We start from the raw sequence: 15,839 nt of genomic DNA, 5'->3' as shown, positions 1-15,839 counted from the left end.
AACATTATAGTTACTTTAAGCATAAGAGCAAGTACGTGCGACCCCAGTCGTGCAATTTATTTTTTTTAACATTAGTGTTTTTAAAATAGCGGAACACGTCACAAAATTGCATAAACCATATATTATAGAACTGCTGGATATGTAGAACAAACTTGCATTTCAGAAGTTTGCTCAAGTTTGCACCCCGAAAATAAAGACCCCTTGAAAAAAAACTCCTCAAAAGCGACCCTTATACTTATAGATTTTATAAATATTATTTTATTGAGAAAATTTCTCCAGGGATACCTCTAAAAATATGTAAAAAAAATAGTGTTCCAAATTTCAAAAGAATCGGTGCAGTAGTTTTGAAGTTATGGGGAGCACCGGCGTTGAAAACATTAGTTGTGGGGATAACGATTTAAAATTTTGAACTCTGGACTAAAAGACTAAAACGTTCCTAAGGGAAGTATTAAAATACTCATAACTTGGTCAATTTGGCTCCAAGAGACCTACAATTTGAACACAATATTCTTGAGGTATAAAACAATTTAACCCCTTGTAGCCCCATGTGACATTTCTGTAATAAACCGAAAAAGATGGCATAAAAGCTCTACAAACTATTTTTTTTTTTCTTTTGAAGCTTCTAATATTATAATCTTTAAGTATTGCTTTATCGAAATAGTACTTCAAATTTCTAATAAATAGCACCAATAGTTTTTAATTGACAGTTAATGTTGAAAGTTGGGCTTTTTTTGAAAATAAGCAAATTTGTGTAAAAACAACGAAATTCAGAAAAAAAATAGTTTTTGTTAGTAAACCCCACGGGGTTTTATTTTTGGATTTTAGGAAAGTGCCTAAAAATTAATATTAGATAGTTTTTTGCTTGAATGTTTGCATTTTTATATAAAAATAAATTATTTGAACTTTTTTTTTACTCCCAAAATATCGAAATAACTAAGTAAATAATGACTTTATTGAATTTTTAAAAAATACGTGTTTTATTAAAGATAAAGGCCAATCGATTGACTTATTAATTTTTAAATTAACGACCTTGGGTTACAAAAGGTTAATGCAAATAAAAAAAAAAAAAACAAAACTGGGTTTCCCGGCAAAAAAGTATGATTCAGTTTTTTTGTTATTCTTAGGAACTTTAATATTTATTAGAATTAAGTCTTTAGTATTTGACTAAAAACTACTAGGTCATTAACTAATGGTATAATTGTGTCCATAATATTGCAAAATTTTATAAAAAATCAATTAAAAAACGTAAACATTTTTTTTTTTTAAATTTCATCTTTAAAACTTAATTTCTCAAAAACTATTTGGTGAAACAACTTAAGTCAAAAAATTAAATAAAGAATAGATTACTAACTTTAATATAGCACAGAATTGTACGTGCATTTTCTGATTTTTTATATTTTTTTTCTTCCGGCTAATCCAGGAGTAAGAGGGTTAGCACTTAAGTGGCTTTTACTGTAACAAGAAAATGAAAATTTTTCCTTCCGAATAACTTTTTGGTCATTTGGTACCTATTTGATGTGGGAAATGTGCCTAAATATTTTTGGCCAGGTTTTAGACCACTGTGGGTCGTTAAAATTTTCTGCTGGTTAGTCAGTCGTATGGTACTTCACTTTATTTCTAACTGTTATTGCTGTTTTTTTTTTTTGCCAATCCGTCCCTTGTGCCCCCCCCAGAAAAAAATCCTGGATCCGCCCCTGGCCGCTTGGACTATAATAAAAAAGGAAGTAAAAAAAAAACCTAGAGGTGACATATTTTTTTTATTAGGCCCATCCATTACTATAGTTGTATTCAAATTTGGTGCATTTAATATCATAGTGAATTTTTTCCACGAAAAAAAAACTTGTAGTGCATTCAGCAAACATAATTTCCAAGTTTTCATAAACATACATAAGTAAAAGAAAAAAAAAAAAAAAAAAAACAAATAATAATTTCCTCTAGTTGGGCACTTAATGTACCTACAATTTCACATATTCATCATGATTACACAGCATCTTTTAATCTCAATTATGTAATTTAATGTACATTTGCGTGTAAAAAGAGGTAGAAAAAGACAATTTTTTTTAAGCAGATAGGTACAAAATAAAAAAAAAACATGAGATAACACACAGCTTACCAGTGTCCATCATCATTGTATATTTCTTTGTAAGTAAAGTGGTGGAATCTAAAAAAATAAACCCACTTTTTTTTTGTGTAGGGATCTTCGGTTGAGTGATTTCGATGGAAATAATTATTATAATGAGTCCGGCTCTGTGAGCTGTAAGGCTATATGACATGGACAAGAAAGTTGACAGTTCCATTGGGTTCATACCTAACTTATTGTTGAATTTACCTATAGTAGTTGATATAATTTTTTTTGTTGTAGTATACACATAAAATTAGGATTGCATTTACTTCTGAATTTTAAAGTTGGAGATAATTTTTTTTTATTTTTGACGTAATTACTTCTTAAAAAAAGCATGAACAAAATTTGTTCTAAAGAGATTTGAATTTTCTTTGAATCGATAAATAAATTAGTTAGAAGATTGGCAAATTCTAAAAAAAAAAGTTTAAATGCTGAGCTATAAACGGTTTTTTAAAAACAATGCAAGGGATAGACTTTCGATTAAAAGGAGTAAATCTTCTAATATATAAAAATCTCGTGTCGCAGTGTTTGTTATCAAACTCCTCCGAAACTGCTGGACCGATAATTATGAAACTTTGTGTGTTTATCGGATAGGTCTGAGAATCGGCCAACATCTATTTTTCATACCTCTAAATTGTTAGGGTGGTCCAACCAATTTTTTTTATATCTTCTTCGAATGATCTTTTCGAAATTTTTTTGTGTATATCGGGAAATCTGAGAATGGGCCATTCGGTCAACATGAATTTTCATATCATAAAATGGTTAGGGTGGTCCAACTAAAAATATTTGTCTATATTTTTAGAACGATTTTTATGAAATTTTGTAGGTAGCGTTATAATAACGAATAAATAAATGGTAAGGTTGGTCCACCATAATTTTTTTTTCTTTGGTGTCAACTGGAAAAGCGAATGTGAAATTGATCTTTGGTATCTTTGGCAAAAACAATATAGTCTAAGAGCCCAGAGCAAATTTTGGGAGTGGATGTATAACCGTAATGTGAGTATGCAGTTTTATAGCCTTATGGGCTTTATTGACGAATTCAAAAGTCTGGCAGCTTTAAATCGCGGATTTATATGGTTTTCGGGGGTTAAATAACGCGAGTTTTCAAATCAAGGTGATTAGGCTAAATTAACACAAATTCACTTTCTGAATATTAGGCTATATCATTTATCCTCAGCTTGAAGATATCAATCTTAACGGTGCGATCGATCGACAAGATTGAATTATTCAGTCTTTGGGGAGATGACAAAAATTGGAAATAAATACTAGAAAAGGTGGAACGAAGTCCACCGGGTCAGCTAGTTTTCTATAGAAACTTAAGTTATACTTACCAATGCACAGTGGTTCCGTAGTAGGCCATAGGCCGAAATATCGATGTCAATATAATGACGTCATTTTTCGTTATATTTGTTATAAAAAGCCTATTCTTTAAGATAGCATAACAGACATTTTGAGAAAATAACGGAACTTTTCATATCGACCATGAAAAGTTGTCGAAAAAAGTCTGATTTCAATGCTTTATTTTTGGTCCCATATCAACTTAAACTTTTAAGTGTATTTTTCGGTTAAAATTATTTTTAAAGTTTTTTTTTTGTTATGGAACTTAAAGTTGAAGGTATGTACTTTATTTAAAGAGTTTACAATTCTATTTTATTTAAAATTTTCAATAAAAAACAGACTAGAAAAGGACAGGTTCAAATTCCATACTTTTGTTTTTCTTCTCACTTTACCGAAACTTTTAACTATGTTGTCATCAATATAAATACATGATTCATATACATAAATTTTCTCTAGCACGTGTAGTTTCTTATACAATTGAATCTGTCTGCGAATAAGTGCGACGGGCTACGACTGACTCTTTCACACTCATTGTTTCAATTTTACCCATATTTCTCATATTTAAAACTTTTTCAAAAATTTTTTTTTTTTTTGAGTTTTTATGTTTTCCTTAAAATTTTGCTCATATTTTTATAAAAATATATGATATTAAGCAAGCTTTAAATCTGAAATGTAACATAAAAATTATGACTGAAATTGAAAAAAAAAAAAACAAATAAATAATTTTAAAATATAACTTATCATTTGTTTGTATGTAGATTCAAGGCTTCTTTTTACATTTTGTTATTAAATATATACAAGATTTCTTTATAAAACAATTGTTTTTAAATTAATTCATTTTTTATTGCTAAAAAAATATATTCTCACACATATTCAAGTATATTTTGTTGCTATCCTAACCATAATCCCCTATGGCCGCCCTTCTTAGAGACCGGTACCACTGTGCAATGGAAAAATAATTAAAAAAAAATTAGGGGTTTGATACGGAATTTTTTCTGTTTGAAATATGAATAAAAAAAAACACAATTTTCTTAAGGACATTTTTGAATGGTTTTTATTTTTAGGATTTTTTGAAAGCTTGCAAGAAATCCGAAACATGTGCAAGAAATTGGATTTCTAAATGTTTTTTCTAGTAAATATAGGGAAAAAACACAACGTAAAGTGTAAAATGTAATATGGGTCGCTTTGTGACCCAGAAGTTGTATAGGATCAGTGGCTGCCAATTTTTCTTTTTTTTTTTTTTATTAAATTGATGCTTTTTTTCAAAGTTTTGAAACAACTTTGATTTAAGGATGGTTTATTACTATAAACGGCTCCAAACTAACGATGCTCTACTTCCATTTTAAAATGGTCGGCTTCAACGCAAAATCATTTCGAAAAATAGTTGAATCAACGTGTTTTTCCTTGATTTTAAGTTTTTTTTCCCTCAGTGTATTATTTTACCAAATTAACCCAGAGTTAATAGCGTTGCATGAATACCCCTAATAACCTTTTTGGCGATATAAATTAAAAACAAAAAAGTATTAATAACTTTTCCATTTATAGCGATAGAAAAAAAAGTTGTATAGCAGAGTTGTAGAGAATTTTAAGGTGAATAATCTTATCTCGGAAGGTTTTTCCATAATTTTGATAAAAAGTGCTCAAAACTTTAAAATTGTCATTTTTTTCGGTTTTTTTTACTTTCTTGGCTTGTAACTTTTTTAATATTCAGAATATCGCGAGTGCGAAAAATCAGGGTAATGATATTCAGTCAATGCTCTATCGAATGAGCAAAAAAAATTTGGGGGTGGTACAAACTGCTGGGTCAAATTATAAATGCACTGGACTATATCCTGTCCGCCATGTTGAAGCCGCCATTTCGAATAAAAAAAGAAGTTGTTATTCATTTCGTATTCTCCATATCTCAGTGATGCACCAAATTTCATTACTTTTCGTAAAAAAATGCCCGTGATGGAAATGATTTTTGACAAAAAAACAAATATTTTCGAGTTTGTAGAATAAGAACATTTTTGTCAGTAGTTTCGATCACGATGACTTAAAAAAAATTAAAAAAATATTGATTTTCAGATAAAATAAAAATTAAAGACTTGAACTTGAAAACCGTTGGAAATTGTCCAAAATTTAGTTAATTTTAGTGAGAAATATATTAGGTTTTCTTACATAAATTAATTAAAAAAGTATATAAATTATTAAATTGTTTTTATCTTCTTCTTCTAATATATAAAAATCTCATGTCGCAGTGTTTGTTACCAAACTCCTCCGAAACGACTGGACTGATTTTAATGAAATTTTGTACACATATTGGGTAGGTCTGAGAATCGGCCAACATCTATTTTTCATACCTCTAAAATGTTAGGGTGGTCCAACCAATATTTTTTATAAAGTTTTTGAACGATATTTATGAAAGTCTAAGAATCGGCCAACATCTATTTTCATACCTACCATAAATGGTTAGCGTGGTCCACTCCATATTTTTTTTTTTGAACGATTTTTTCAAGTCCTGGCGTTATATTGTTTTCAAGGGGTTCAAAAAAGTTAGTTTTCCAACTCATACGAATAGCCTAAATTCGTTATATTTCATATTCTAAATACAGAAACTTTAAGCCGACAAACATCAATCTTGATAATGCGATCAATGGAACTAAAAAATCACATTCTTTTATTTATAAAGAAATGTATTTGATGTTGTGACCCGATTTTTTTTTTTTTTTGGAAAAGATTGACACACTCCAAAATTGGAAGTAAATAGCAGAAGAGGCGTAACGAAGTGCGCCGGGTCAGCTAGTTAAATATAAAAATCAACGAAAAAATACAAAGTTCTGAAAAATTTTGTTTAGCCAGTCTCTCCGGGCTTAGAAAAAAAAACATCACTGCACCTCGTGAATTTATTTCTACTACAATAAAAAAAAAAAACTAATATAGATTCATTCAAAATGTCACACAAACTAGGCAAAGTTTATTTATGAGAAAGTTGATAACTATTATGTATGTTATTCACACAAATTAAGCCGAACCCCTTTTTCAAAATATAAATAAAAATGAAATAATTCAGATCACTTCCGCATAAAAATCTGATCATCATCATTTCGATTTTATTTTGTATCAAAACAAAAACAAATTTAATTTATTCAAATTATAGAATAAATTTCAAAGTTCAAACACAAGGTGTAGGTCCAGTTCAGTCCATGCTGCATATGATTTTTTTATTGTATATGCGTAGCAAAATGTTTAACATAGCCATGCAAGACGGTTCCCTTGTCTCATGATGCTTAAGTAGCTGACACAAAAATTTTAACATTTCCAGTGCGCGCACTTTAAACTCTCGCCTCTCGCGCATAAAAGCTGCCTGGTTTATCTTGATCCTATACAAAAAAATTTTTACTTTTATAGAAATTTAAAATTCTTTGTTTCATTGTTTAAAATGATAAACATAAAACTACTGGAATTATTATTATGATAAAATTTGTTTATTTTTGAATTTCCATCGATAACCGCAACCGTCGCAAAAGTTATTAAACTTTTTCAAGAAAATTATTTACGAACGTTTGTTATTTAATTTTATTATAACGGTGGTTTATGTGTCATCGATCATAGAAAAAAATTTGATGTGAATATACAAGAAAGAAAAAAAAGGTGCAAGTGGGTGAATTGTACCAAATAAAAAAATTATAATTGTGTACTTAAGTGATCCTATCAATCACTAAATATTTAATACAAATGCGAAACATGATTAAATGGAATTTCATTCAACAGGTAAAATTCAAGCTTTATCTTACATAGATAAATGTAAAATATTTATGAGGTCTTAATTTGATATTATTGCTGGGTATACACCAATACATTTATAAAGCCTTATTTCTAAATCTTAAAATGTTCATCACACTGCTGCACAAATGATTGATTCAAAGACTAATTTAATTGATTACTTTTTAGTTATCAAGTTTTAAGTGATGCTTATTTGTATGATTGATGTGTGAAAAAATAATATATTATTTTGAAAAATACTATAGACACAATAGTGTACAAGCCGACAAGGACAACGTGTCCCACATACTTACGGTATTCAATCAATTGTTGTGGGTGTACGGGCGTGACACTTTTACTCATAATTGTATGAATTATTTGCAAAATATTCAATATTTGTTAAAAATACATTGTGTTCTTTATAACAGTGACAAATAAATTGAAAATATATTAGATATAGTTTAAAATTTAGATGTGTTACGGGCGTGACACATAAAATACCTGATTTGCGAAAAGGATACCAAACTTCATTGATATACAAAATGTTGAATTTGGAACAGTGTTCCATCTTGCACAATGATATTAAGCTTTATCTGAATTTTGACCTTATTCAATACTCCTTCTTTAAACGGTTGGTTTTTGTCACCCCAATGTTCTAACGGAATTGTTTTCTTGATCTCTCTATTTTCACCAAAACTTTTATTTAGAAGCATTTCAGTTGCATTACATTTTCGGAAACCCAAAATTGACACGTGTCTTACATGAACAAGCCAAAAACCAAATACATTTTTATTTGGTCTTCCCTACAAACTAACAAAAAAATAAAACAAAAAAGCCACAAAAGTGCTATTTTTTGGTACCACCCTAAGAACTTCCTTTACTATCGAACAGAACATTTTTCTCTTTCACACTTAATTTAAGGGCGAACACTGTTTTTATTTAACTGTTACTTCTTACCCCTGTAAAATTTAGTCCCTCCCTACTCTCCCAAACTCTAAAAATTTTCATCTTTTCATAGGTAAAAAGAGGCCAATAGTAGGATTTTGGGGAATTTAAACCTGCTATAGAGGGTGAAATTCTGCGTCAATACTTATCAAAAAAATTCATTAATTAATTTTTCTGACCCCTCCGATTTCCCATTCTTCCTGGAATATACGGCAATAAAGTTACATTATTTTTCGTGTTAATTTTTCAATTTTTTAAAATTATTTTTAAATTCAATCCAAAAACGTCCATACCTATATGAAACAAATAAATGCAAAACAGAGTACGTATACGCAACAGTGCACCTCGGCAACTTGTAAGTAATGTGAATTACAGTTTGATTCCAACACATCCAAATCGAAATACAGTATCATTTGTACTCAACAATTGAACATAATTCTCAGTTTTTTTTGTTGCCAGTGTTATCAAATAAACATAAGAACAAAATGCATTAAAAAATCTATCACAAATTAAAAATACTTCGTTAGCCTCGTAGATTCTGCTCATATTTAAAATTAAAAAATTGGGTAAAATTTAAAATATTCTTGCATATTACCGGAGACGTAGATGCACTGCGGCGGGAGTGAGAGTCACTCTCGACAGATTTCCTTAACCGAAACCCAGATTTCCTTTCGTTTCGTTTCGTAGATAAAAATTAATTTTAAACTACTTATATCTCAAAAACTTGACGTTGCAGAATTATTTCGACTTTAGATTTGAATTAAAAACATTAAAATCTATTAGAAAAGTATATTTTGGTTCACAGAAAAAAATAAATTCTCAAGCCTGAACTACATCAAAACACAAAGTCAAAAAAAGTACAAAAAAGTAAACACGATGTTTTTTCTTCTTCCCCTTAGTAGCTTATTTGTATATCTCCCTTTCATTTTAAAAAAGTATTCGATTCAAAAAGCTTGAACAAGACCAAGCTTTCAATTTTCACAAATTTTTAAAAACAAATACACTCAAACAATATTTTATATCCTTTCGGTAAGGTAGCTCGTCGATCACATAGTTCCTGTCATTTTGCGAAAAAAAAGCTCTTTTGACAAACAATTGAAATTTCAAATACAGTCGATTCCTTATAAGTCGTACTTCCTTTAGGTCAAATTTTCCTCTAACTCAAATTTTTTTAACGTTTAAATGAAACCGACTGCAGCAGAAAGATTAAAAAGATTCCTCTTAGTCGAATTTCCCTCTAACTCGAACCAATTTTGGTGTCCTGTGACAATTCGACTAAGATGGAGTTGACTGTAATTTGTTTATTTTTCATTTTTTTTTTATTTGAAATTTAAAACTTCAAAAACAAAAGAGCTTTTTTAATTAATTTTTTTTCAATAGATGTTAGGTAAATATATATGTGATTTTTATATTTTGAGCTTTTTTTTACTTTTTTGTACTTTTTTGACTTTGTGTTTTGATGTAGTTCAGGCTTCATTTTTATTGAACATTGAAACTTTTCATTATATCATGTTTTTTTTTTATATTTACTTAAAAACATAGTTGGCAACCATATAACCGCAATATTTTCAATTTTCTTATGAAACATAAATAGAAGAGATCTAATTACATTTATCACTGTTTTTAAAATTTTTGAAAGAATATGAATCTATGAATCAATCCTAAATTTAAGATCTGACACATTTTTGTCTTGAATTTAGCCCAATTTCTAGCTTATATACTGTTTTGAAAATGAAAATTCTATTTTAACGCCCATTCTTTCCGCCATTTTGGAACCGCCATTTTGAATAAAAAAAAATTGGCAGCTTTTTCTTATTTTCAATGCTATTATCATTCAGTGTACCAATGGATCCACTGTGCGCCGGTGCAGAAGAGATAGAATGACATAATATAATTTGACCCAGCAGTTTGTACCATCTCACCTCGTTCCATAGAGAGTTAGGTGATTTTAAGAACATTTTTTCGATATTCTGAACATTAAAAGAGATATAAGCTAAAAAATAAAAAAAAATAAATTGCACGACTGGGGTCGCACTTACTTGCTCTTATGCTTAAAGTAACTATAATGTTAAAGCTTTTTATTCAAGTAATTTAAAATTTGATATTTTCTTTGAAGAAATTTCATAAGGAGTATAAAAAAATTAAATCTCTTTTTATAATTAATTAAACTCCGTTTTAAATTATCTTAAAAAAAAAAACAAATATGCCATTTTATTTCTTGTATAAAAAGGTATTTTTAGAAAAAAAATTTCGAAAATTGTAGGAGCCGTTTTTTAAAAAAATAATTTTTTATAAAAATTATGATCCTAAGTGGGCTGTAGGTCTGTCTTGATAATTTTAATATTTCGTCGACGTTTCGGGCGTGATTACACCCTTCTTCAGGACTAATATTATAAAATAATAAATTTTAAGATATTTCTTAAAATTTGTTTTGGTAAATTTTCTGCTATCTCTTTTTTATTTCTTATATTTTTGTAAATATTTTAAAATTCAAAAATTGAAGCCTTATTTTGAAATTTGATAAATTGAAACGTCTTTTTTAAGGCTTCAATTTTTGAATTTTAAAATATTTACAAAAATTTAAGAAATAAAAATGAGATAGCAGAAAATTTACCAAAACAAATTTTAAGAAATATCTTAAAATTTATTATTTTATAATAAAAGTCCTGAAGAAGGGTGTAATCACGCCCGAAACGTCGACGAAATATTAAAATTATCAAGACAGACCTACAGCCCACTTAGGATCATAATTTTGATTCAAAAAAGGTCACGAAAATAGGATAAATAATTTTTTATATATAAAAATTTTTTAACATTTTTCAAAAAAAAAGTTGGTATGCCATTTTGAAGAAATAATTAATTTACACATAAAAACTGAATTTCAAAATTTTTCATTGATCCGTTTTCAAAAACTTGATTTTTCAAAAAAAAATTTTGAAATATTTTTAAAAAAACCAAAAATGCGTTATTTGAAAATTTTCTAAAATTTTAATATTATCTTTACTTACACACTTTTGTATAAAAATTTTCATTTAAATCGGGTTAATGTTGTACGAGATATTCAGAAACGAAAAAAACCGTTCTATGACAGGTACCGTTAATAACGGTACAAAAAATATTTTTTTTATTTAAAAAGTTGGCCCTTATGTGTAGTACTACACACAAAAATTTTAATCAAAATCGTTAGAGCCGTTTTTGAAAAAAATTAACTTTTCTATTTCCGTTATATGGCAGGTACCGTTAATTTTGGACATAAAAAAAAATTTCAATTTCCCCTCTAGGGAATCACCAAAAACTGCTAACTACCAAGTTTGAAGAAAATCACTTCACTCGTTTAGGCTGCAGCTCCAGATAGAGACAGACAGACAGACAGACAGAATTGCCGGACCCACTTTTTTGGCATTCCCCATCATCGTAATGTCATGTAAAATTGTTATCTCGAGTTCGATTTTTTTTACGAATCCTAAACTTGCCCTATAGTACCTATATCGCAAGTAAAAACAGGCATTCTTTAACAAAAAAAAAAGTAGATAACTTTTGTATTTAAAGCCATACAAAAAAAAGTTGTACAGCAGAGTTGTATAGAATTTTAAGGACAATAATATTTTTCGAAACGTTTTTTCATAATCTTGATAAAAAGTGCTCAAAACATAAAAATTTTAATTTTTTTCGTTTTTTTTTTGCTTTTTTGGCTTGTTACTTTTAAATATTCAGAATATCAAAAAAATGTTGTTAACATAAAATACGCAAAATTTACTTTCCTACGTTTTTTGTCGAACCAACTTTTACCTAGGATGAACAGATCGATTTTTATCGAATGTAAAAAAAAATTTGGGCGTGGTACAAACTGATGGGTCGCCCGTATATGAAACATCATAAATGCACTGGACTAGATTAGCTATTAGTTTGTGAAACCCAGTTTGCATTGAACCTTATGAAAGCTAAATTGTTATGTTTTATGTTTACTTTTTTCAGTTTTTCGTCTTCGTGGTACCAGTTCAATGAACCCAATCCTAATTATCGTTAATTTATCTTTTGACTGATAAATAGCATCGAGAACAATATACCTATATAACCTTATGGTGTTAATGGGATTTGGTTTTCTTCATTCTTCTTTCAAACTAAAAGAAAATGAATACCTTAACCAGTCAAAGAAATGCAAAAAAAAACTTCAAAAGAAAATCAACGTGTTTAAATGTAGGTAGGATTTTATTGCCATGTCATGACCCAACACCATTCAATTTTTTGGTGTTAACACACTTGACCCCTTAATTTCATTTTAAGTACCAACAATTGTATAGTTACATGAAATGTTAGACCGACAATAATGACAAGCCAAACGTGAGAATGAGGTTAAACATAAGAAAGAAATAAACAAAAATGAAGAAAAAATTGGTTGAAAGTATACCTACAAAAAAAAAGAACCTAATTCAAAGGGAAATTTTTAAATTTCCACCGGAAATAATTTCTTATCCCACAATGCAATCAAATCCAACATAATCACATCTAATTACAATCTTCGATCTAAAAGATAAAAATAAAACCATACCCTACTTGCATTTCAATTTATTTCATGATCTACATTTGGTTTAAAAAATACCTATGGTTACTTTTTTGTCGAGGATGACAATGCTTTATTGTCATCAAAAGTCTTTATGCAAATGGATTTTCAAAAAGTAAAATAAAAATGAAAACCACAATCTTTTCATTTTAAACCAGAAAAAAATCATCAAACAATATACCAACATCTTTATGGTTATGGTGAATGTATATCTTTTAACAACACTCTAATTAAAAATGTAGATCAATCTGCCGACTAAAAATAATCCAACAGTTACCTTCCGGCAAATGAGTAATTTCAGTACACGTCATAACTGACGTCTCGTCAAACTAACATACACCTCTCTTGACTAAAAGCACTTTAAAAATAAAAGAAGAAAAATCATGGCTGGACTTAGCCAATGGAGGCCATCGATCACTAAAAATCTGGAAGTGCACAATTCTTGTGTGTTTATTTTTGAAGTTCTAATGTCGAATACGAGTGACAACTTGCCATTAAATTTGTTATTCATCGTTTATAGAATGCTTAAATGTCAAAAATGACATAATTAATGGCATTTTGTCACTGACAAATGAAATTTTGTCACTGGTCCGTACTATAACTGAACTATTTAGTTCTGGGGTCGAACTACAGCATACGTTCGTTAACGTTTTGACTATTGCTTTCTCTTTTTAATCTGTAGAAACAATCTTTATGTTTCCTAGGACAAACTAGTTTGGCCTTGGACAAGCTGAATTAAAAACTCGTACCTCTTTTTGACATTTGGAAACAACAAAAAATGCATTTGACAGTTCTCACGATCCACGAATTTGTTCTATTCTATTCTGACACAAAAGCAAGTCTTGACTGTTCCACACAGTAACTGGGTCGAATCTTGTCAAAATTTAAATGTTTGAAGGAGTTCAATATTTCATGGAGTGTGCAGGACTCTCAAAGAGAATGAACACAATGTCAAAATTTAAAATGGAGTATTTTCTCATCCATCTGTCAAATTTGTGTGCTGAAAAATTATTTTGAAACAAAGCAAAATAAGCTTCACGCATAGAATGTGTAACGGTTTTAGGTACAACTTTTCTTTTTATATTTTTAATTTTTTCCAATTCAGAGTTAGTCCGGCACTGTAAAAGAACCGGCTTACATAAAAAAAAAGACTCTTGATCTTGTCTTAATGCTTGATCTACATTCTACATAATACGAAAAGATCAAACTACGAAAGAAGCCATTGTCCCGAAGAAGTGTGGTAGAAACAATTAACAATAATGATTTATGTTTTTTTTTTTTTATATCTCTGATGGATCCCGGGATTGTGGAAGTAGATTAATAGTGTAGTCCTAGAAAATATGAGGCGCTCAGCGCCAAAACGGCCTAACCCACAAAATTTCGTTTTGAGAAAAACGAGTTTAAAGAAAATCATATTTTCAGGGTTTCTTTTTTGTTGGCTTGTAAAAGTTATAAAAAAAATATTATTCAATACTTAGTTTGTAATTTTTTTTAGTTAGGAGTGTTGGCTACACTTTTGGGCTAAGGTCTGATATTTTTTTTATTCCGAAACTACATTTGCTATAAATGATTTAGGCAATTTTGTCGCCGAAGCCAAAATGGCGTCCACTAGAGTGACAAAAGTTTTTGGCTCTAATTTTAACTCTATTTAATGTAATTTAATGGGGATGTATTTTTATATTATAAATTGTTTTATTGCGGTTCGATCTGTGTACTCAGTTTGATTTTTTTTGAAAATGTGGGTTAGGCCGTTTTAGTTCTGAGCTCCTCATATACTAGTATACACAAATTTTAAACAAAATATCGATAAATTAGGGGAAAGCTGAGTTTTTGAATGAGTGTTTGATGACGTTCTCATTGGATCCACTTCACCGATTTTGTCTGAATTTTCTGCATTTTGCCCCACTATAGCTATTTAATGAGAAAAGTTGACCAAAAGTAACAGAACTCTTTAAACTTTTTTTGAAAATATATGTTTTTTTTTTAATTTGCTGTTGTGCCTAACCATTTCATATTTTTAAGAAATGCTCCAAATACATAAATATTACATTGAATAATTGAGAGTTTGCCAAAATAAGAATTTTTTTTATTCGGACCTTCACAAATTCCCTAAGCAATGAACGATTAGCTACAGCGTTTTTTTTTTTAATATTTAAAATAATTTCCAGCTACCAAGGGGGAATTTCATAAGCTCTAATGATTTCTGTAAAATTGCATAAAAATACATTAGAGCGGTATTTATTAAAAAAAAATAAAAAGAATTATTGCAAGCATAATAAGCTCCCGCACAGTCTAAATAAGTTGACAAAAAAAATTAAAAATACATATGTAATATTATTTACACATTAAAAAATATTTCGTAAACTCTTTCTTACATTGATTTTTCGTTTAAAATACGATTTTTTAAAATAAAGCAATTTGTAAAATTTACGAAAAACATTTGTAATTCTTTTTACTTGCGATATAGGTACTATATGATATATGATCAAGTTATGCATTCGTACAAAAAAAAAAAGTTGAGATAACATTTTTCCATGACATTACGATGGTAAATCATTCCAAAAAAGTGGGTCCCGGAAGTACGTCTGTTTGTCTGTCAGTCTGTCTGTCTGTCTGTATAAGAAGCTACAGCCTAAACGGATGGACCGATTAATGTCAAACTTGGTATGTAGCGTTATTTGGCGACTCTCCAGAGGAGTTTTTGGAATTAATTTTTTTGGACCAAAAATAACGGTACTTTTCATATAGCGATTTTAGTAAAATTGAAATTGCTCAAAAACGGCTCCAAAGATTTTGTTTAAAAAATTCAAATGTTAGTTTTAAGTTAAGGTTTATCTTTCAATGAAAAAATTTTTTTTTTAAATCATTATTAACGGTACCTGCCATAGAACCGTTTTTCAAATCCGATTATCTCCGAAACTGCTTATTCGATTGCAACGAAACTTTTTGTGAAGAAGCATTTATATAATTTAAATATAAACCAAAAATAAAATAGCTTTTGGATTTTTAAAAAAAAATTTGAAAAATCAAATTTTCGAAAACGGGACATTCAATTTTTTTGAAATTTTGTTTTTAGATGTTGATTACTGATTTCTACAAAATGGCGTACCAATTTTTTTTTTTAACTTT

At 28.9% G+C, this 15,839-nt stretch overlaps 1 protein-coding gene across 1 annotated transcript in view; it reads left to right on the top strand.

The window, feature by feature from the left end:
- Positions 1–6,834: 6,834 nt before the first annotated feature.
- LOC129905691 (villin-like protein quail) overlaps positions 6,835–15,839 on the top strand; it is a 28,974-nt gene continuing 19,969 nt past the window's right edge. Inside the window, exon 1 of the mRNA XM_055981230.1 lies at positions 6,835–7,213. Within this exon, the coding sequence (XP_055837205.1) occupies positions 7,178–7,213 (36 nt within the window). The 5' untranslated portion in view covers positions 6,835–7,177. The remainder of the gene's footprint in view (positions 7,214–15,839) is intronic.

The sequence above is a fragment of the Episyrphus balteatus genome, chromosome 1 (genome assembly GCF_945859705.1).
Source record: "Episyrphus balteatus chromosome 1, idEpiBalt1.1, whole genome shotgun sequence".
NCBI lineage: Eukaryota > Metazoa > Arthropoda > Insecta > Diptera > Syrphidae > Episyrphus > Episyrphus balteatus.
Note: the sequence above shows the minus strand (reverse complement) of the source record. Positions and strands in the feature narration are given on the sequence as shown.